The sequence below is a fragment of the Phycodurus eques genome, chromosome 7, assembly GCF_024500275.1.
Source record: "Phycodurus eques isolate BA_2022a chromosome 7, UOR_Pequ_1.1, whole genome shotgun sequence".
NCBI classification, from domain to species: Eukaryota; Metazoa; Chordata; class Actinopteri; order Syngnathiformes; family Syngnathidae; genus Phycodurus; species Phycodurus eques.
The window spans coordinates 14551974-14575585 of NC_084531.1; the positions used below are offsets into that span (position 1 = coordinate 14551974).

Sequence of the window (23612 nt, forward strand, 5' to 3'; positions counted from 1 at the left end):
TAAAGACAATGTGTATTTCTAAAATCCCATTAGAAATAATGAAACCATGTATTATATTTAAGTAATGTATTCCAGGGTCACTGTCAACTGTTGCGACCATAACACCTTGCAGATAATTTTCAAGGAACATTTTAAGATTCTTCAATATTTATCCAGGTGTTTAGAAAAAATGGCACAACCATTTTATTTTATTAAAACTTGATGATTAAAGACCCTATAGTGAATTCAGAAATTTGTTTCTCAATACATTAGACGTGTGAAGATGGGCGGAACGATGGAACAGTTCTGAGGACCCGGGTTCAAATCCGGCCTCACCTGTGTGAGTTTGCATGTTCTCCCCGTGCCTGCGTGGGTTTTCTCCGGATACTCCGGTTTCCTCCCACATTCCAAAAACATGCATGGTAGGTTAATTGGCGACTCTAAATTGGTCGTAGGTGTGAATGTGAGTGTGAATTGTTGTTTGTCTATGTGTGCCCTGCGATTGGCTGGCGACCAATTCAGGGTGTATCCCGCCTCTCGCCCAGAGTCAGTTGTGACAGGCACCAGCACGCCCACGACCCTCGCAAGGATAAGCGGCATGGAGAACAGATGGATGGAAGAATTAATTATATTAGTGTTCATTTCTAAAAAAAAATTTAAGAAAGAAAGTGAAATTTTTTGAGAATTGAGTTATATTTTTGCTAGTATTACTGTAAGTAAAATATTTTTCTCCAAAATAAAGAATCGATATTTTTTTGGGGGGGGGGACATGATTTTACAAGAATGAATTATATGTAAATTGTTTGCATTTTTTTTTTTTTTTTTTAAGAAACACAGAGCATTTTATGACAATTAAGTAATACTTTTAAGTAATATTGTTCTGAAATGCAGTATTTATTTATTTATTTTTATGAATAAAATACATATTTTTTCCAAAAAAGTAGCCGGGATTTTTCAAGAATTAAAGTTGTATTTTTTCAAGAATAATGTCTTCTTTTTGACAAATTCTGCATTGTACTATGTTCACGGGATTTGATTCCACAGATTCCACTGTAATGCTTTGGTATTTTGTGTTCCAGTCAAGACAAGGTAATGCCCTACTTTGGGAGCTACTTTTCATCATGAGGGCTTAAAAAGATTAGAAGAAAAATACAAGTGCTGAGCTTAAGTGACAAAGAGGGTTTAAAAAAAAGTGTCTTGAAAATAAACTCTGTTGTATGCCCCAATCCCGCTATTAGGTCTCTCATCCACCTTCTACCGATTCTTTTCGCCAACAGGGCCGCTGTTCCCGGGAGAACTGCAAGTATCTACATCCCCCTCCCCACCTGAAGACGCAACTGGAGATAAATGGAAGGAACAACCTCATCCAGCAGAAAAACATGGCCATGCTGGCCCAGCAGATGCAGATCGCAAACGCCATGATGCCTGGCACCCAGCTGCAGCCCGTGGTGAGGGGTGGAGGCACACATCTACATACCCGCTATTATATGGACACAAATCCTGAGACGAATGCATTTTTGACAATTGTAGCCATTTTCAGTTTGTAAGGTATGCTTGGATGAATTTGGTGGGAAAGAACCTTTATCAAACACCTTTGGAATGACCCAGAGCAGAGATTGGGAGCCACAAACATGTTCCAAAAGCTTGTTCCAGAATAGTAAAATCTGTTATAGTGCAATAATTTCATATCCAGGTGTCCTGACTCTTTTGGGACTGAATGTCCTCATTAAAAGCCAGGAGCACTTGCCCTTTAATATTTGGCATTAGACAGCCTTACCCCACCATGGACGCGCCCACAAATCGATTTTTGCACCCACAAATTCGCTTTTATCACTTCAAGGTGATGAATAGCCAAAGAGACCAGGAGAACTGTCACACTGTTTGCACTCTTAAATTAAAAGAGGACATAAATTATAGTTGTATACGAATTAGTTGGATCTCTGGAGTGCCTGCCCACCAATCAAGTGTCAAATTAAACAACAAAGTAAATCTTTGTTGTCTGTCTGCCTATGTCTTTGAGCGTTAATTTAAATAATAATCACCCCCCCACCAAGTTTCTCCCCCCATTACATGATCGGATAGGCTGGGGGAAGATCCAGAGCCACTTTCAAGTAACGGCTGGACCACACAGTCTTAAACATTATTATGCAGAGTAGGGGTTGACGACTTCATATTTTTTGTTTTCTAAGCTCACGTGATGATAGTTGACTTGACGTCCATTAATTGATAATTATTCAGTTGTCAACTCGCTGTGCGTGCAACTGTTTGCCTTCAGCCTCCGAATACAAGCTCACCCTCCCCATCATACTGCAGACATACGGTCCCCGCTGTCCACGGACCAGTCGCGCCTTCCCCGCAACTCACTTGTAGAAGTCTAACACCAATTCATGTCCCACAAATGTAGGGTTGCTACTCACAATGCTATAATTAAAATGAAAAATCTAAGAAGGGAATGCTTTTGCAATAATGTATTGCACTGAGCTGCAGTTGCATGATGTGGAAAAGTAGCTGAGTTCTCTATGTTCTGACTGTGTGAGGCAGTGAAGGCGCCTGAGGATGATTTGTGATTGAGCATCAGCCATTTTTTTTTTTCCCACAATAAAAAGGTTGTGGATCGACCTCCCCTCATCCTCGTTTTATCGTCAAAGCAGATATGACATTATCTTGTCTGTCTTTTCTTGGTTACAGGAGGTTGTTTGGTGAATTTGCTAACTGAGGATTTAGGCTATTCTTCAGCTAGCGTTAGCAGTTGTCTTTTCAGATGGGCCTGCATAGCACTTGTGCATTTGTTATATTTGAGGACAGACTACCGGTATCATTTTTTAAGAAAATATTTCCACACACTTGAGGCACCACTACTAGTTTGCTGCACGGACCCCAGTACCTGTTGCTTTCCAAATGGCAGCCATGTCGTGATTGGCGACTAATCAAGTCAATTTCTAACCTTCATTGTGAAGAGGTCAAGTCAGTGCATCAACTAGTCAACTCAAGTGATTGGCCATTAATCGACTCAAGCGCTAACCTTCATTGTGAAGTGGTGAATTTGACGTATTGACTAGTCAACTAAACCAACTAGTCAACTAGTTGAGTACTCTGTTCAACCCCCCAATGCATAAGCACTCCCATGTAGAAACACGCATAACCCCCACGGGCGCCACGCCCTTCCTTATCATGCCAAAGCCAAAAGGTAAGGTAAGCAGAGCTGTGTTGAGTTTTGTTGGATGCACAGATAGCCGTAGCTGTTAGCTTCTTATAAGCGACTCTATTTGATTGCTCAGTCAAGTTGTCCACATGAGGTGATTGTTAATGTGTTCATGCGCCACATATATACAGCGTAGTCTATCAACTGCTGCCTCCGTGAGTTAAAATGCTTTTATTGTCTTTACGGACACTTACCTTTTTTTTTTTTAATATAAACACACTAGACTCTACTGCCGGAACTAGAAGCCCCTCTTGTTGCAAGGCGCCTAAGGGCAGACTTGTCGTAGGCCAACAAAATACAGGGCGTGGAATACAGTCCCTCATTTGCATGAGACAATGCCAGACCCCAAAACATGGGCTAATTTGAGCAAGACAGGAAATAATGCGTGTAAAATTGGTTATAATTCTGGATCCTTGGGGTATTTTGATGAACGCATGTCACAGACATGTTATTAAGACATGTTATTGTTATGTGTTGTTGTAAATGTTATTATGGTGAGCCTTCAATTAAGGCTCACCATAATTCAAAAGCGCTGCTTTTGACACACACACACACACACACACACACGCACACACACTTACGCAATCAGGCATGCACACACTTAGATAAACAAACGTGCACACTTATCCAATAGCTTATCACTGGCATCGAGTGTAAAGCCCCTTTAGAGAGGAACAGAGCTAACCCTGAAAGGGTTTAAAGAGGCTATAGATCTCTGTGGGGCCACCGAGCCTTCGCTTTCTGTTTGTGTCACGCCGAGAGAAAAGGGAGGATGGCGGAGACAGAGAAGGACAGAGCACATGCGAGCGAGGCGACGAGAGATAAACGGCTAGAGAGAGAAAGACGACAGGCGGTTCAAGTGAAGGCGATAGGATGGCAGAGTGAAGAGAGGCAGCATTACAAAGTCAAGCAAACACACCTTTGTTGTGTACAAAAGGTGGGACAACACTGTTCTTTCAAGGAATTGTCTGCTTTTAGTTTGTCTGTTGTGGTTTTTAAGGCTTACCCTTCCCCAGCGTCTTCCTCTACTGCAGGGGTTCTCAAACTGTGGTCTGGGGAACTCTGAGGATCTTTGAACCATAGCTTGAGGGTGTGCAAAATATTTGGCGATAAATTGTGTTGTATAATTTTAAAAAAGTGCATACATACATTTGGGGATGGGAAACCAATTAAAACAAACTACCTTAGGTTTGGACCAGTTAAAAGCTCGGATATAATTCAAGATTCAAAGTGTTAAGTAGTAGGGAAACATGTTTCCCCTGTGCAATAAAATTCTTACTTCGCCCTCCCATTGATACAAACATAATGTGAGATATTAAAAAAAAAAAAAAAAGCTATAAAACAGATAAAAAGATAACTAATTAGAATCGGAATCCTCTTTATTTGCCAAGTATGTCAAAAACACACAAGGAATTTGTCTCCGGTTTTAGGACAGCCATTTTGACGATAAATACATTTGAGACATAAAAGAGACATAAAAACTACACTACGGAGAGTCACTTAGCCTCTAGCAATTTAATGGTAAGAGGGAAGAAACTGTTGGAATGTCTGCTGGTTTTAGTTTGCATTGATCGATAGCGCCTACCTGAGGGAAGGAGTGGTGTTGACCAGGAATTGGAAGGTCCAAGAGGATTTTGCATGCTCTTGTCATAGTTCTGGCAGCATGCGAGTCCTCAAGGGCGGGTAGGGGTGTACCGACAATTTTTTTCTGCAGTTTTGATTGTCTGTTGCAGTCGGAGTTTTTTGTGGCAGCACTAAACCAGACTCTGATGGATGAACACAGGACTTACTCGATGACTGCTGTGTAGAACTGCCTCAACAGCTCCTGTGGCAGGCTGTGCTTCCTCAGAAGCCACAGGAAGTACATCCTCTGCAGGGCCTTTTTGAGGATGGAGTTGATGTTGGTCTTCCACTTCAGGTCCTGAGAGACTGTAATTCCCAGGAACTTGAAGGTCTTGACGGTTGACACAGGGCAGTTGGACAACATGAGGGACAGCTGTGGAGAAGGATGCTTCCTGAAGTCCATGGCCATCTCTACCGTTTTGAGCATGTTGAGCTCCAGGTTGTGCCGGCTGCACCAAAGCTCAAGCTGCTCCACTTCCTGTCGATACGTAGAATCGTCACCGTCTTTGATCACTGTGGTGTCGTCTGCAAACTTCAGGAGTTTGACAGCCAGGTGTGTTGAGGTGCAGTCGTTCGTGTAGAGAGAGAAGAGCAGCGGAGAGAGGGCGCCCCGGTGCTTATGATGCGTGTGGATGAGGTGGTGTCCCCCAGCCTCACGTGCTGTGTCTTGCCCGTCAGGAAGCTGTAACTCCACTGGCAGATGGCAGGCAAGACGCTGAGCTGGAGAAGCTTGGAGGAGAAGAGTTTGGGCATGATGGTGTTGAACGCAGAGCTAAAGTCCACGAACAGGATCCTCGCAGAGGTGTTCTAGGATGAAGTGCAGTCTATATGGCAATTGTACAACTTGGGCAAAATATGATGGAAATGGTATGATTATGACATACCACATAACTCTGACATCCCTGCATGTATGAAGTTGTTTAATGTGCGTGTGTGTGCATGTGTGTGTGTGTTTTGTCAACAGGGGCATTATTACAGGAACAAAGTCTTATTTTTTTTATAACACTGTATTTTTTCTAGAATAAACATAGTCCTATTTTATCAAGAATTAAGGCATCTTCTAGACTAAAAGACAAAATAGCAGAATAAAGTTGTATTTTTAAATTCACTTTGTGACTTTCTTCCATCGTTAGACTTATAGGTATAGTGTTAAAACTTTATCTTGAAAAATGACAACTTTATTCTCGTAAAATAACCACTTTCCATCCCAACTAAATACATGTGTGGTATTGTAAAGATTGCTACTATAACAAAAAATGCCTGTATTCTCATAACGTTCTCATACAATTCTCTAAAATTATGAATTTGTTATTGTAACATTACAACTTTTAATTCCTATGGAATTTAGGGGTCAATGTGATAGTTTAATTTGCGTTCAGAATATGGGGGGTCCTTGGGAAAAAATCACACTGTAAGGGGTCCCTCGTCCCAGAAAGTTTGAGAATTCCTGCTCTACTGAACTCCTCACATCGTAGCTTTATTTAGAAATTAATCACTCCCTCATCTATTGACTCATTCATTCACTAACTTGCTGACTGGTCTATTCACTCAGTCATTTGCTTTAGCATCTTCTTTGTCACTCACTAATTCATTCACTCACTTGATGACTCAGTCATTTGCTCTTTCTCTCGCCCATCTATTCACCCAGTTACTCTCTGGTTCATTTTGTCACTCGTTTTCTCACTTACCTTTTCACTCATTCACCGACTCACCCAGCCACTCACTGATTCGCTCAGGCATTTACTCTTTGAGTAACACACTTATTCACTGACTTTACTTCTCACTCACTGCTTCATTCAGTAACACTCATTTACTGCGAAACCTACTTACCCTGTTACTCATTCACTCACTGGTTCACTTACGCCCTCGATGACTCACTCATTTGCTCACCCACTCACTCACAAATTCATTTATTCACTCGCTAATGTATTTTCATTTGCTTGCCCACTGACACGAACTAATTCACTCACTTCCTCACCGCTGCATTGAGAAATTTGAAAATTCGCTCATTAACTGTGGTGTCTACTTACCCTGTCACTCACTCGACTTGTTTATTTGCTCATTCGCTCACTCACATCTATTCAATTACCCGCTCACTCACAGATTCACTCACTCACGATTTCAATCAGCAACTCTCTAATTTATTCTGGAATCTGGAATCCCTGTCATGCCCTCATTCACACAATAGTTCACTCCCTCACTTGTTCAATGACACATTAATTTTCTCATTCTTTCACTCAATTGCTTACTCAATTTACCCACTCACTCTCTCACTGATTCATTCATTTGCTCACTCGCTCCCTTATCATTTCATTTACTGAACCGCCAACTCACTCATTTACTCACAGAGTAACTTATTCATTTACCTACTTGCTCCCTGGCTCAAGCACTCATTAGTTCATTCAGTTATTTACACACACTCTCACACACTCACTCACTGAATTTTCACTCCATCATCCACTTATTCACTAGTTTATTCACAAACTCACTTACTGTCTAACTCACTGACACATACAGTATATTCACTTGAGTCACTCAATTGCTTATTAATTAACTCTCTCATTTACTCAGATGCCAATTGTCACTCGTTCACTAATTCAGTCTCTGACTTATTCCCTCGCTCTCAACAGCCTCATGTTATCAATCCTAATTGTATTCAAACTAATTGTCCATACACTACACGTTAAATCGATCGTTATGATTTGTTCAATTGGGTGTACAGTATGACTTTAGATCCTTTTGATGTTTCATCATTTGTAAAAAAAAAACAACAATTTTTTAATGGCAACGTCACTTTGATGATCCCCTCAAAGTGTTTGCATGTAAAATGGAATGTTAACATAAATATCTTTGATTTTAAATTGAGTGAGTTGTTGAGTCAAACATCAATGCAGTGACGTCAAGGGGTGTGAAAAGGTACGCGGTGTGAATGTATCTCACGTAACTGCATGAAAGCATGTTCAAACTTTTCCCAAAACATCACAGTAAAAGGATACACCAAAAATGGCCGTGAGCAGAGCTTTCAAAATATTTAGAAGATGACATCATTGCACTGATGAAGCCACATGACTGAGATTCATTTCAATGACATCATGTCTGCTCTGGCCAAACCTTGAGCTATGTCTTGACATCAGAGCACCTTGAGGGGCTCAAATCCACTTTTCAAGTGCACCTTGTGATAAGATTTAATTCTCCAGATGCTCCTGAAGGCAGTGCTGGAAATACTACAGATTTCATGCTATTTCTCTTGATTTAATGAGAGCAGCAAGAGGTTTTTGTATCTGCCCAGACCCTGGTTGTTGCCGATGCTCTATAACTCATTGTGTCTCGTTGGCAGGATCTCAAGGGGCAACTCTTATACTGAGGTGCAGGTCAAGAACGTGCAGGGAAAACTTGCAGCGTGTTATGGCTGCCTCTAACAATGGCTTTCCTATTCAAGCACATTTCTCACTGCGTTTCACAGTGTTACTCCTGCTGACAAAACACACTGTTCATGGCATTTGAAAACCATAGAAAAATTATGGTCTTGTATGGTGTGATTCTGATATGTATTTGTATGGTGACTATATGGTGTGATACAGTATTGATTGGAATCATGATTAGATGTGATACATGATATTGGTATATGATGATAAGGTATGGTTTGCTAATGCAGGGCTCCAAACCAACATTTTTTTTACTAGGAGCACAGTGATCCCGAACTTAAAATTTAAGGAGCACAAGCAGGAAATTTAAGAACACACACTGTAAATCGATTTGGATAGTAAATATTCACATTTTCTCTAATTTTCACTGTATTACTGGTAATACACAGCCACTCATCCTGAAAACGAGTCAGACTCATTATCAGGATTTTTTTGCCTTTAGCCCATTAGGTTTACTGGTAGATAGTAAGCACCGATGGTCCTTGTCACCATTGTTCACTCTTTACAAGAGTTACTGGATGTGAAACCTGTTGATTTTCATGATGATCCCAAGAGCCCCCTTTTTTCACACATTTGCCAATCACAGTGGTCATTTGCTCCCTCCCAGTCTCACACACTGGCCTGCCTTCTTCTCCTTTGGTGTTCAATTCCTGTCTTCTTCCTTTGGAGTTAATGTTAGCTGGCAAACTAGTTCAGTTGTACATCATCACCAACAACTGGGCTGAAGTGTGTAGCAGAAGTTTGTCAGCAACAAAAGGTCCATCCATCCATTGTCTTCCGCTTATCTAAAGTCGGGTCGCGGGGGCAGTAGCTTCAGCAGGGAAGCCCAGACTTCCCCATCCACAGCCACTTCCTCCAGCTCTTCCGAGGGGATCCCAAGGCGTTCCCAGGCAAGCCAAGAGACGTAGTCTCTCCAGCGTGTCCTGGGTCGTCCCCGGGGTCTCCTCCCGGTGGGACGTGCCCAGAACACCTGACCTCTGGTGAGGTGTCTGGGAGGCATCCTAAACAGATGCCCGAGCCACCTCATCTGGCTCCTCTCAATGCGGAAGAGCAGCGGCTCTACTCCTCCCGGATGACCGAGCTTCTCAACCTATGTCTAAGGGAGTGCCCGGACACCCTGCGGAGGAAACTAATTTCGGTCGCTTGTATCCGGGACCTTGTTGTTTCGGTCACGACCCACAGCTCATGACCATAGGTGAGGGTAGGAACGTAGATCGACTGGTAAATAGAGAGCTTCGCCTTTCGGCTTAGCTCCTTCTTCAGCACAACAGACCGATACAAAGTCTGCATCACTGCAGACGCTGCACCTATTCGCCTGTCGATCTCACGTTCCATTCTTCCCTCACTTGTGAACAAGACCCTAAGATATTTGAGCTCCTCCACTTGGGGAAGGATCTCATCCCCAACCTGGAGAGGGCACTCCACCCTTTTCCTACTCAGGGCCATGGTCTCAGATTTAGAGGTGCTGATTCTCATCCCAGCCGCTTCACACTCAGCTGTGAACCGCTCCAGTGAGAGTTGGAGATCACGGCCTGATGAAGCCAACAGAACCACATCATCTGCAAAAAGCAAAGATACAATACTGAGGCCACCAAAGCAGACCCCCTCTATGCCTCGGCTGCACCTAGAAATTGTGTCCAAAAAGGTTATGAACAGAATCAGTGACAAAGGGCAGCCTTGGCGGAGTCCAACCCTCACTGGAAACGAGTCCGACTTACTGCCAGCAATGCGTACCAAACTCTGACACCGGTCGTATAGGGACTGAACATCCCGTATCTGGTGGTTCGGTACCCCATAGTCCCAAGCACCCCCATAGGACTCCACGAGGGACACGGTATAACGCCTTCTCCAAGTACACAAAACACATGTGGACTGGTTGGACAAACTCCCATGCACCCTCGAGGACCCTGGCAAGGGTGAAGAGCTGGTCCACTGGCCACTGACTCTGCTTTCTCATCGGAAGGCGTGTCGGTGGAATTGAGGAGGTCTTCGAAGTATTCTCCCCACAGTGTTGATGGTGCACTGCTTCCCCCTTCTAAGACGCCGGACGGTGGACCAGAAAGTCGTTCTACATGGCCTCACCGAACACCTCCCACGCCCAAGTTTTTGCCTCAGTGACCATCAAAGCTACATTCCGCTTGGCCAGCTGGTACCCATCAGCTGTAGTATTTAGTACTAGTATTTAATAATAATGAAAAAAAAACATCAGAAAATGTACTGTTCTCAAGCAAATTTGTACCCCCATAGCTGAAATTTTAGTGGCAAAATACCACCATTTAGGGGCAGTCTGGTACCATGTATTGTATGATGATAAGGGACGGTATTTTATGATGATTGGGTATGGAATGCAATGGAAGGGTATGGGTATGGTATGGTATGGTATGGTATGGTATGATATGGTTTTGTGAAACAGGCTATGATAGGTGGTATGACATCGCTTGATTTCGTATGGTATAGTATGATATAATATGATATAATATGATATTGTATATGGTTTGTATGGTTTGATATGTTATTGTATGGTATAGTATGATGTGGTGTGGTATGGTGTATGATATACTGTAGTATGAATGTATTATTATCTTAGATATGATATTGTATGGTGATCAGCTTTTGACACTGAAGATATCCATCCATCCGTCCATTTTCTGAGCCGCTTCTCCTCACTAGGGTTGCGGGCGTGCTGGAGCCTATCCCAGCTATCATTGGGCAGGAGGCGGGGTACACCCTGAACTGGTTGCCACCCAATCGCAGGGCACATACAAACAAACAACCATTCGCACTCACAGTCACACCTATGGGCAATTTAGAGTCTCCAATTAATGCATGCTTTTGGGATGTGGGAGGAAACCGGAGTGCCCGGAGAAAACCCACGCAGGAGAACATGCAAACTCCACACAGGCGGGGCCGGGATTTGAACCACGGTCCTCAGAACTGTGAGGCAGACGCTCTAACCAGTCGTCCACCGTGCCTCCACACTCAAGATATATTCCCCATTAAAGCGATTGTATTATCACAATAATTTTCACATTCAGGATAAAGTTATTATGTGTTCATTGCTATAACCTGATTATATAGACTTTGGAGGTGATCGAAATAAATCAAATCTTTACCTTTGACCCACTCTTTCCTTCTAGCCCATGTTTTCAGTCACACCCGGCCTGGCGACCAATGCCAATGGAGGCGCGGCCGCAGCGTTCAACCCGTACCTTGGCCCCGTGTCGCCTGGCCTGATGCCTGCCGAGATCCTGCCCAGCTGCCCGATACTGCTCACCAACAGCGCCAGCGCTCCCGTCCCGGTCGCCACCGTGGCTCAGAAACTGATGAGGACGGATAGACTGGAGGTGAGACGCACAAAGACATTTATTATGGAGATTTTGAATCATGATTCTATCACATCCATCCGTTTTTATGCAAAACTCTAGGAAATACAGCAGCCATTGAACATTATTACACAGCCCTGCAATGCGATTAGCCTTTGAAATGTGTGATTTGTCTGAATATTAAAGACCCTTTCCTCAAACAGCATCTGTGTGTAGACTTTAATTATGTATCTAGTACACAGTTTGTGTACACTACACTACAACCTTTACCATAATATGGTCATTACCCAGACTTAAGCAAAGAGGAGGAAACATTAATAAGAGTAGCTCTGTGCACACATTAGCCATGCCCAAGTTTCCCAGAATCACAGCCAAACCTGTACAGAATCTTTCCTTCTTCCATGAAATCAATCAGTCACATGATGAGCACCGCTCGTCTAGCTGTGTGCATCTAATCATTAATTGGACTGTAGCTCAATCTCATCCATTATGCAGCCCCACCCGGGGAAACAACGGCAGCAGAATAACGAGCTAATTGTTGGCACGCAGGTGGGAGGTGGGCGACAAAGTTAGGATGGTTACATTTAACACGTAACAGTAGGCGGTCAGGTAATTAATGGCGGTAGCGGGTGATGAGGAAGTCGCCGGGGAGACGACATGCAGAGCGAGGGGGATTGGATCAGTGACAGGACAAAATAGATTGTGGGAGCAGATGGGGTGGGGCTAAAAGGAAAATCAATTTGGAGACCTGTTGCCGTCATCAAGGGAGAAGGCTCAGCAACGCTATCAGATGCAGAAGACAGAGCAGGGATTAGATTTCATTGCTGAGTCAAGTGTCACACTGGAGACGAGAGCAAGTCGGCAGCCTGCAGCCTTTTCATCCAAATGATCATTTAAACTATCTCATTCCGCTATTGTTAGCATTTTCATTCAAACGCAGACAAACAGATTATAAAACATTTGAGGCCCAGACCATGCCCATCAGACGTTTTGGCATGAATGATGTCTTTTTATTTTTACATTGGAAATATCTTTTTTAATTATATTTTTATTTATATTGTGTCACAATGTTTGGCATTACGCACACAAACATTGGTGTTTATTTTGTTACTAACTTAATAATAACAATAATAATCCATCTATCCATGAGCCTATTCTAGTTGATTTTGGGTGATAGGTGGGTATAACCTGGACTGGTTGCCAGCCAATCACAGGGCATAATAATAATAATAATAATAATAACAATAATAATAATAATAATAAATAGTAATAATAATAGTAATAAATAATAAGTGGACCCCCACATATTCACCTCTTTAGATTTTATTTTGACCAGAGACCCCACTTATTTGCTTTTTTAAAATAAATTTGTTTTGATGCAATTACAAGGAGCATCAACTATTTGCAGATTTTCGCTATTCTCTTGGTCCCTATGCCCTGCAGATTAGTGGGGGTCCGCTTTACAGTAATTGCTTTATTTTGTTACTATTTATTATTGTCTATTTGTTAATAATAATAGATATATCTAATAATACAAAACATAGATGATTAATAATCATTGAAATTACAAAATTATTATTTTAACAGATGTTATTATAAGTTCTTGTAAACAACTGCAACAATAAATATCAAATAATAATTATTGCCAATTCATTTTTTTTATTAATTAGGCCCTATTTTTGTGACTGCCATAAATCGGCGCAGCAGGCGGCCCCGCTGTGAGAATATTTGTTTCATGCATTTTCGCAGTAACTCTACTTAGCCTCTTTCCACAAAATATTTCTCTTTTCATTTGAGTCATCATTATTGTTGCTGTGCCTTTTCCAGTAATGACTTTCTTTCAGTTTCTGATTGGCTAAAATGGCGGTCTGGTTAGGGATTATAGCATCAACTGTTACTTTAACATCATTGGTATGAGAAGATAGTTGTTCATGTATAACCGTGCACATGTGGACAAAGCCCAAATGTGCTGGTGATTTGCCCCCTCGGTCATCATTTGCAGCTCAAATTCATTAGAAACTCACTTTGCTAAAAATATCCTTGGAGCCAGGCATATTTGAGTTGCTCCTGTGCCATTCAAAATAAACAGAGCTGGAATCATGTGGATTATCACGCACTGGAGTCGGGAGATACGTTACACACAATTTCCCTCAGTCGTGGAGAAATCTCCTATTTTAGAAGACAAGCGGCTCTGTGAAAATATTTTCCAGAACACTCAGTCTTATTCGGTCTGCGTGTCTCCCCTTTAGTGTTGCCATAGTGCAGCGTTTCGCAACTCCCATAAACTCACATGTTGCTTTTTTACCTGCAAGCGCGCTTGATGCAAATGGGAGAGAACGACGGTTACCATGGGGATGCAAATATGATTAACGGGCCCTTCATTTGCTTCCCCACCTAAGCACTCTGGGCGGGTTACAGCTCACTCTAATGCATGATTAAGCACCGTTAAGGGAGACATGCCGGTCCACGCCGGCTGCAGGGAACATCAAATCGCTCCAATTTGGCCTCACTCTCTTTTCCGACTACTCTTTTTTTTTTAACCACCATACACTGTCTACCACTCTCTCTCTTGCTCTTGTCTCCTTGATCTCGATCTCTCTGTCCTTTACTCCGAATTCATCATCTACTCCCACATTTCCTCTCTCTCCCTCCCTCCCTCCCTCCATCACCCACCTCACCAACATCTGCCTGACAACAAGACGGCCTCTTTCTTTTCTCAATAAGGCCAGTTGTGGCGATGGTGGCGTTGGGAGAGGATGAATGTGTATTATGTGTGTATATTTAGAGAGCTACATGGAGGCCTGAACCCAACTGCTCGCTCTGATTGGTGTTTGTAGATGATTAGCCGTCATGGCGACAGATAGTTTGTGCACAAATCGCTTTATGCATGCAGACAGCGGGGCTGATAAACAAGGAATGGGGAAAAAGGCTAGGAGATATACACACAGGGTGTTATGATATTAAATCTGTTTTGGTGCGATTGAGACTCAGCAGAAGCAAACTAAGCTCAAGCAGAGACGATATGTTATTGCACGCCTCTTTAAAGTGTCAAAATGTAATTCTAAATGGAATTATTTTTTTTTTTTATACATGTGCTAACCTTGTGTATATGTGTGTGTGTTGGTTAATATGTCAAAGTCAGGCCCCGTGTCCTTCAGTGCTCATATTTCCCATGGGCCTCACTGAGCAGCGAGTCTCCCGCTTTCCCAACCATTTGCTGCTCCCTGTCGTCTCTCTAAAGAACAGCAACGCGGCTGATTTGAATAAACGTTCGACGCGGCGTGATTGAGGAGCCCGTAAAAATGAGCGTCGGTCACGCTCTGTTCTGCCTATCAATCCAGAGTAATGCCTCCACCCGTCAATTAGATTGATTGTCACTGTGTGCCTGAAGTGATCATCATCTTGTGAACAGGCGAAGCGGATTAATTAATTCATCAAATTATGAAGTAAATGAAGCAGTGGATTACTGACGGCTGCGACTTTGCCTTTTTAGTGTGTGTGCGTGTGTTTTTTTTTTTGTTTACATTCTCAAAGTAGGTAAGTATAGGGCAGCACAGTGACCTAGTGGTTAGTACATCTGCCTCACGATTCTGAGGTTTGGGGTTCAAATCTCAACTGTGGCTTTTCCTGGACTGATTTAGGAAGTTTTTGTTGTGCTTGCATGGGTTTTCTCTGGGGTTTTTCCTCTCACATTCCAAAAACATGTTACGTTATGCTACCTTCACACTAAGTTCCCCCTGGCAGCATTGTAGGCAGCATGTCCACACGAGCGGATATGTCAGTTGTGCGTATGAGCGCATTTCAGTTGTGTTTGTGAAAGAATCTACATCTTGGATCAGGAGCTGGCTTAGTAGAAGCATGCGTGGACAGCCAGCGTGGATTTACACCATCTTAAAACAGACCACGGTCATGATGCAGTGAGGGATCCTGGGTAAAGTAACCCATTTTAAACTAAAAAAAATTTCTAAAATGTGCAAGCCAAAATGTGTCATGCGTCTTTTATGGTGTTCTGCGAACCCCTAAAAAACTCCAGGACTTAATCACGCTATAGATAGTTTTCCATCCATCCAACCATCCCTCCATCCATCCGTTTTCTACACTGCTTATCCTTACTAGAGTCGCAGGTATGCTTGAGCCTATCCCACCTGACTGCAGCCGAGGTGTGGGGTCAACCCTGAACTGGTTGCCAGCCAATCGCTTGGGCAAATACAGACTAAAAAATCATTCACACTCACATTCACACCTATGGGCAGTTAAATCTTAAATCTTAATTTAGTCTTCAATTAACCTACCATGCATGTTTCTTGGACTGTGGGAGGAAACTGGAGTACCCGGAGAAAACCCACACATACGCAGGGAGAAGAAGAAGAATCATCATCTTTTCTTGTCATGAACATGCATCCATGCACATGAAATTTGTTCTCTGCATTTAACCCATGACAGTGAACACATACACATACACATGTTAGTGGAACACACTGGAGCAGGGGGCAGCTGAAGCGCCCGGGGAGCATTTCGGCGTATCAGTGTCTTGCTCAAGGACACCACAGCCGTGAGTCTGGGGGATGTTGGCGGATGGTCCAGTCGGGATCTTGAACCTAGGTCCCCAACGGTGGCAGGCGATGATCTTAACCATTGGGCCACGGCTGCCCAATGGGCATAAGAAATGGGCATATTTTGGGGCATAAGACTAGAGTGTCCACTGTATTGAATATTAAATAGTACATTATACCACACATTTGTGCTACAGGTATGTCGGGAGTACCAGAGGGGCAACTGCACACGTGGCGAGAACGACTGCCGCTTCGCGCACCCGTCCGACAGCACCATGATCGACACCAACGACAACACGGTGACGGTGTGCATGGACTACATTAAGGGCCGTTGCTCCCGGGAGAAGTGCAAGTACTTCCACCCACCCACTCACCTACAGGCCAAAATCAAAGCGGCCCAGCATCAAGTCAACCAGGCGGCGGCTGCCGCAGCCATGGTAGGCATCCTCGCTGTTGACTTTAAATATATACATGCCACGTAGAACAGATATGATGTCATAGACTGGCCACTACTTGTGAGTTTCTAATTGGAAGACTCATCTCGCTTTCACTTTACCTCTCCATGAGATCTTATCAGGGCTCGACTGCAGACGGCATCAATATTACATTGTATACCGTGGCATTTAACTTTTTAAATTAGCGTAGTTTATGGTCTGAGCATGAACATGGAAATTATCCTTTTAAATGCCTACAGTTCACATAAAGGCAGTATTAAACAGAAGTCAAGCATTCACAACTCATTTAGTTGTATTTTGTAATTTAAAATATATATATATAAAATAATCTATAGGTGGCACGGTGAGCGACTGGTTAGCACATCTGCCTCACAGTTCTGTAGACCGGGGTTCAAATCCCGGCCCCGCCCGTGTGGAGTTTGCAGTCTCCGCGTGCCTGCGTGGGTTTTCTCCAGGTACTCCGCTTTCCTCCCACATCTCAAAAACTGAAGACTGATTGAAGACTCTAAATTGCCCTTAGGTGTGACTGTGTGTGCAAATGGTTGTTTGTTTATATGTGCCCCGCGATTGGCTGGCGACCAGTTCAGGGTGTACCCCGCCTCTTGCCCGAAGATAGCTGGGATAAGTTCCAGCACGCCCGCGACAATTGTGAGGATAAAGCGGTACAGAAAATGGATGGATGGATAAAACAATCTCTTATCTAATGCTGGTTGACTTATAAGTTCATTCAACTCCATTCTAATTCCCCCTAGGAAGTTATGTAAAGGGAATCATTCCTTCCAGACTCCAACCTTTTATCTCTCTTCAGTTTCCAGTTTTATGTCACAATTTAACATTCTTAACTGCCAAGTGAAAAAATAGAATTTACCACTGTTATAAAACTAAAATAACGTAAACTACCTTTACAGATACCTTGACAGGAGGAACAGGAAATAGTTTAAGCAATGTGTATTTACATTAGGGCTGTCAAAGTTATAGCATCAAGTCAAGATGAATCACAAAATTATCATGTATTAACTCAGATTCATCACCGCATTTATATATATAGACCACACACGCTCCTTTACCTTAACCTTAACCTTAACCGCGGATGGATATCTGAAATGCGGGGCAGGTTATGTTTAGGTACGTGATCTGCCCCCTAAGATTTTAATGCATTACACACACTCATCCCCTTTCTTTTAATGCACTACATACACTTATCTCTGGAGGGCAGCGGGGTTTTGGTGGGGGGTTGGCTGTGGGGCAGCAGTCCCTGGCAGCCCTGCCCCCTATTGTCATGGGCCACTCCAGATTTGAATGCACCACACCACTCAGGGAACCAGCCGAGGACCTGGCAGTCATAGCAACGGGGGTAGGACGGGGTGGGTTCTCACTAGGCTCATGGTGGTCCGCCTGGGGCCGGGCCCCTCTGGCTGGATGGCTGCTTGGTGTGGGGGCTCCCCTCTCATGCCCCGTGGCTCCTCTCCTGGTTGCCCCCCTTATCGCTCCCTTATCCGCCCTCCTTTCCACCAAACAGGGGACACTGTCTCACCTTCGGGCTGGGTGGGGACTGGCTACATTGTGGGCTTAGTGGGTTGGTGGGGGGCATCTCGCTCTCCTGGTTGGCGTTAGTGGCGGGGCGCGTGGGGGTGGTGCGGGTGGGATAGGTGTTGGTTGGCCGGTTTCGGGGTGCCTTGTGGGGACCCCCCTGGGTTCTTCGGCGAGGGTGGTGTCCCGTCCCCGACCCCGCCTCTTGATTGGGTGGGCCAGGGTCCTCAGCCCCCACGGTGCAGGCACAGCAATTATGGGAGACTACTGACGGTTATTGTGCGTGTGCGATGGTGTCAATTCACTTGCATGTGTCTGCAGACACACACCCCTATGGGACTTATTCGCTGGGTGTGGGGCCACTCACTCATTGCGACAAATCACTTAGAATAATGTGAATTTCTTGGGTATCCCCTCATTTACACTCTGGTCCTACGGATTTTTACAATTTACATTGCCACTCCCACCACACTTCAGTTGTACAGCCGGGTACACGAGCCCTGTCCTGCATGCTTCCCCTCCTGTCCCTCTCCTGTCCAGTCCTGTCCTATACTTTCCTGTCCCTCACAATGGGTAGCACTACTGACATATACAACACTCGAATACAATGTTTCATTCTACTAGTTATATAATGCTTTACTTTCCTCATCTTGTGTACAGCTAATGCTTTGTCTTTTGTTGACTTTTCACTCTCTCTCCTTTGTTTTTTATGTCACTCCCCTTTAAAAACTTTGTTCTGTTCAACTGAATGTCTGTAATTCTCAATAAATATCCACCAGAATACAAAGAAACCACAGTGGCAGCTTAAAAAGTCCACTATGACACAGCATAAAATACAAACAGATCTTCATTTCTCATTGACCTAACAGCAGAACAGGCAAAAAAATAAAAATAAATAAAATGGGAAAGTCATTAAGTCCATGCTTACACCAGTGTGACGTGAGGAGGCCCCGACTGGCGGGCTCAGGGGAAGATTTTGCTTCAAAAGTCACGCCGATGGGACTTTCGATAAAACAAATGTAATTTGCATATAGTGCAGCACTGAACTCTCTTTTCATTGAAGTACAAAAAGTTTTAAATACTATCTGAAGGCAAAATGTGGTACTATGTGTGGTATAGTTGGTGCCTGTGATTAATCGCAATTAATCAAAATCCAAGTGTGATTAATCTGGTTAAAAATTAATTGATTGGCAGCTCTAATTTACATTAGCATCTGCTTAGTAAAAAGAAAGAAAGAAAGAGATATCCCAGTTTTATAGAAAAGAAAATTATTTTTCCATTTACCGCTTTTTTCCACATACTGATTATTTTCTCACGAATTTCCACAATGCTGGTTTACTGGCCTGTTCTCATATACAGTACCGTATGCAGAACAAACTTCATACCCTGGACTGGTTGCCAGTCAATCGCAGGGCACATATAGACAAACAAGCATTCACGCACACATTCACACCTATCAATAATTTAGAGTCCACAATAAATTTAAGAAGCATGTTAAAAACAACCATTCAGTCAATTGCATTTATTGCGAAAACAAAATTCATGTTAGGAATGTCTTTACTCATAGTAGCTATGTGCATGTTCTGGTCTTGGTCTGGTTGTAAACCGCATTACAATGATAATTATTTTGTCTTGTTTGTTTGTTTTGTCTTGTTTTGTGTTTCCACACCGACCCACAATGCACTGCTGCCCGCCTCCCCATGACGCATCCGCCGCTTGGTGGTTTATGTTAATGCGCTTGAACCCCATTGGCCCATTGCCATCGTGTGCTCGCTCCCTGCTAATTAAGACTCAGTCGGCTGTCAAATCACCAAAGCGGCCGCTCGATGCAGCTTTTTACCGGTTACCTATGACCTTTCACCTCTTAGCCTGTCATGTTGCTGTTGTCTCCTTGATGTTTACTTTATTTACTTGGCCTGATGAAGTGACCCCAATGAAATTATCGTTCCTCCTCGAATTGTGGCCTCAGCGCTAATCGACGCTAGGCCTCAGGTACTTCTTGAATAAATTGGCTGGTAGCTGTGATTACCTTTTGACAACATGTGTAGTGGTGGCCGTCATTGACGCCACACACGTGACCTGCAGCGCAGAATAGGCTAGGCATCTGTAAAATCGAATGATGAAATGGGGGTACATAGGGGAAGATAGTTATATTACTTAATATTTACATGAATTGGAATATATACCTGCCTTATTATAGTTACCGGTATTACATATTTTTTGCGTAAAAAGATGTACGAATAAATATTGGAAATATTGTAATGGTTGTTAATTTTTGGAATTTCAAACTGTACAAATAAAGGCCTCCCCAGTAACCCCTATTTTTTTTTCTTCTCTTATCATAGAGATTCAACGCAGCTTTCCTCATATGCGATTTAGCGGTCCTGCTATGTATGCATTAAGCTAGTAGAATTGTCACTTTTATATGCATCATAACATTCACATACTTATATGTGTGAAGTGTTGCCAATGTTTCTGTCGTGTTGACTTCATTCTCTAACTGTGTTTTTCCCCCTCTTTGCCCTGAATGTGTGATACATTATGATCGCTCTCGTTCCCCTCATCAGGGGCTCCCTCCCGTCCTGCCCCCTTTACCAAAGAGACCCGCACTTGAAAAAGCCAACGGTGCCGCCACCATGTTCAACGCCGGTGTATTTCAGTACCAACAGGCCTTGGCCAACATGCAGTTCCAGCAGCAGGCTGCCTTCATCCCTTCGGGTGAGTCCTGGCACACAAGCGTCGCCCTCTGCATGCTCATTGGCTGCCAAATCATATGGAAGGCTGCCTTTCCACTAATCGAAAAAACTGCAGTTCAGTTAGGATTCATAAACATTACCATTGGCTATGAGAATAACGAGACACCATTGTAATTCAAGAAAAGACTGCAGTATGCGTAGAGCCAACCTGCTGCAAGTCCTACACTTTGAGTTTCGAGTCTTTGCGAGTCATTTTACCAATATCCATCCATCCATCCATTTTCTGTACCGCTTTATCCTCACAAGGTTCGCGGGCGTGCTGGAGCCTATCCCAGCTGTCCTCGGGCGAGAGGCGGGGTACACCCTGAACTGGTTGCCAGCCAATCACAGGGCACGTATAAACAAACAACCATTCGCACACACATTCACACCTACGGACAGTTTTGAGTCTTCAATCAACCTACCATGCATGTTTTGGGGATGTGGGAGGAAACCGGAGTGCCAGGAGAAAACCCACGCAGGCTCGGGAAGAACATGCAAACTCCACAAACGCAAGACCAGGATTTGAAACCCGGTCCTCAGAACTGTGAGGCAGATGTGCTAACCGGTCGACCACCGTGCCGGCTGGTGGGTGAATGAAGACTCTAAATGTCCCGTAGGTGTGAATGCGAGTGCGAATGGTTTGTTTATTTATATGTGCCCTGCAATTGGCTGCCGACCAGCTCGGGGTGTAACCCACCTCTCGCCCAGAGTCAACTGGGATAGGCTCCAGGATGCCCACGACAGTAGTGAGGATAAGGATAATATTATTTCATATGATATGTTTTAGATTAATTTGTACAAATAAAAGAATCCCACTAATAAATGCCTTTCCCCTCCATCCATCCTCTGTGCGACTCATCCTGTTCAGGATCATGAGAAACTGGAACCTGACTTTAGTTGAAAAGGCGGACTACACCCTGGACCGTTCGCCAGTCAATCACAGCGCATAAATGCCAAACTCACAATAGATTTGTGGTACTCTCTGTGTTGGAGTAAATCCCCCCAATGCCATTTTCTCTATGAGAACAGTCGAGACCAGCAAATAAACAATAAATATTAACTTAAATGCATAATTATTGTTTCATTATTCTATTATTTGTTTGTGAAAAAATGTTTTAACAAATAAAGTATTATTTAACATTTTTTTACAAACTGGTACAGTTAAAAAAAAATGCCAGCGCCCAAAAAGACATGAAGAGTGGTGAAAACATTTTGTACAAGGCCTCCCCCTAAAGAATTCCTTAAATTACAGTTGACAAAATAAAACGCGCACAACCAGAAAAACAATAGACCTGCAACATATTTTGGGAAAAAAGCCAATAATTATTTAATATAATATAATTACAACAAGGCGGCACGGTGGCCGACTGGTTAGAGTGTCAGCCTCACAGTTCTGAGGACCTGGGTTCAATCCCCGGCCCCGCCTGTGGGGAGTTTGCATGCCTGCGTGGGTTTTCTCCGGGCACTCCGGTTTCCTCCCACATCCCAAAAACATGCATTATTTGGAGACTCTAAATTGCCCGTAGGTGTGAATGTGAGTGCGAATGGTTGTTTGTTTGTATGTGCCCTGCGATTGGCTGGCAACCAGTTTAGGGCGTACCCCGCCTCCTGCCCGATGATAGCTGGGATAGGCTCCAGCACGCTCGCAACCCTAGTGAGGAGAAGCGGCTCAGAAAATGGATGGGTGGTTGGATAATTACAACACTAAATACAGTTAATATTCTATTCTATTTATTTTTTTGTTGGATCGTTTATTTGTTAATAAATGTTTGGAAATGTAGTATTGCAGCAGTACCTCGTCTGACTTATTAGATTTTTTGAGATAGGGGCTATCGCTCAGCCAATCTTTTTGTCTAGAGAAGAGCTACAAGCGCTACCTATGGTGGCAGCGAACGTCACAGCAAGCAGCAAGTTTGGCAGAAAGTGAACATTTATTTTCAAAATGGGGAGTGCTTGCTTCAAGCTGTTTATTACCACTCCAAGTTGAAGTATACTTCAGTAAAAAAATATAAAACAAAGATTTACATTATGTGTATCTAACCAGAGCACATTAACTTTGTTTTATGAAAGTTCACAAGCATAATGCTATCACACTATGCAAAACACCACAGACGACGAACAAAACTAGCATCGATGTTGCCGTAATCATACACTTTTCATACACATTGTGCAAGCCTTTGTTTTTCAATCACCATCGCACTTCCATGTCGACATTTCCACTGAATCAACGTTAACCGATAAAAACAATAGAACATATGAGAAAAGCAGGCCTGTTTTGAATGTACATGAAGTGTATGTAATATGTTTTGTATGATTTTGTACTAAATTCTACTAAGTTCATTTTGTGTGGCGATGTGTCTGTCCATCAGGTGAAAGCCAATCATGTCATATTTTGTAAATGACCTTTCTTCATTTTTTTTTTTTTGTTCCTCTCCCTTTCCACTCCACTTCCTGTTGCAATGCATGATGGGCAGGCTCAATATTGTGCATGACGCCTGCAACAAGTGTTGGTAGGTGCCAGCTTTCCTTATCGATTCTACTGTTGTATGTTTCATGTAAAGCCAACAAACCGTGTGAGACAAGGCAATAATTTACTTTTAATCATAGTATTATGGATCACTTATTGTGCTCTGCTGCAGGTTTGCCTGTCACCTAATGTTTTTATGTGCTCCAAGCTCGCTAACAACTCATTATGCTGCCTGGCTATAAACATGAGGGATTTTACTTTACTAACTGTCTTACTTGGAATATTATACAATTAATATACAGTGTGTTTAGAAACTA

The 23612-nt window shown here is 43.2% G+C and overlaps 1 protein-coding gene across 10 annotated transcripts in view; it reads left to right on the forward strand.

Annotated features, from left to right (window-relative positions):
• The window catches only part of LOC133404734 (muscleblind-like protein 1), a 111773-nt gene that overhangs the window by 80843 nt on the left and 7318 nt on the right, over positions 1-23612 (forward strand). For 7 of the 10 annotated variants that reach the window (XM_061680927.1, XM_061680921.1, XM_061680922.1 and 4 more), the window contains 5 exons: positions 1257-1427; positions 11367-11573; positions 16303-16542; positions 20658-20808; positions 23303-23338. In XM_061680927.1, the coding sequence (XP_061536911.1) occupies positions 1359-1427; positions 11367-11573; positions 16303-16542; positions 20658-20808; positions 23303-23338 (703 nt within the window). In that variant the 5' untranslated portion in view covers positions 1257-1358. Of the gene's footprint in view, positions 1-1256; positions 1428-3843; positions 4119-11366; positions 11574-16302; positions 16543-20657; positions 20809-23302; positions 23339-23612 lie in introns of those variants that run through there. The other 3 variants (XM_061680919.1, XM_061680926.1, XM_061680920.1) reach the window with 3 other exon arrangements.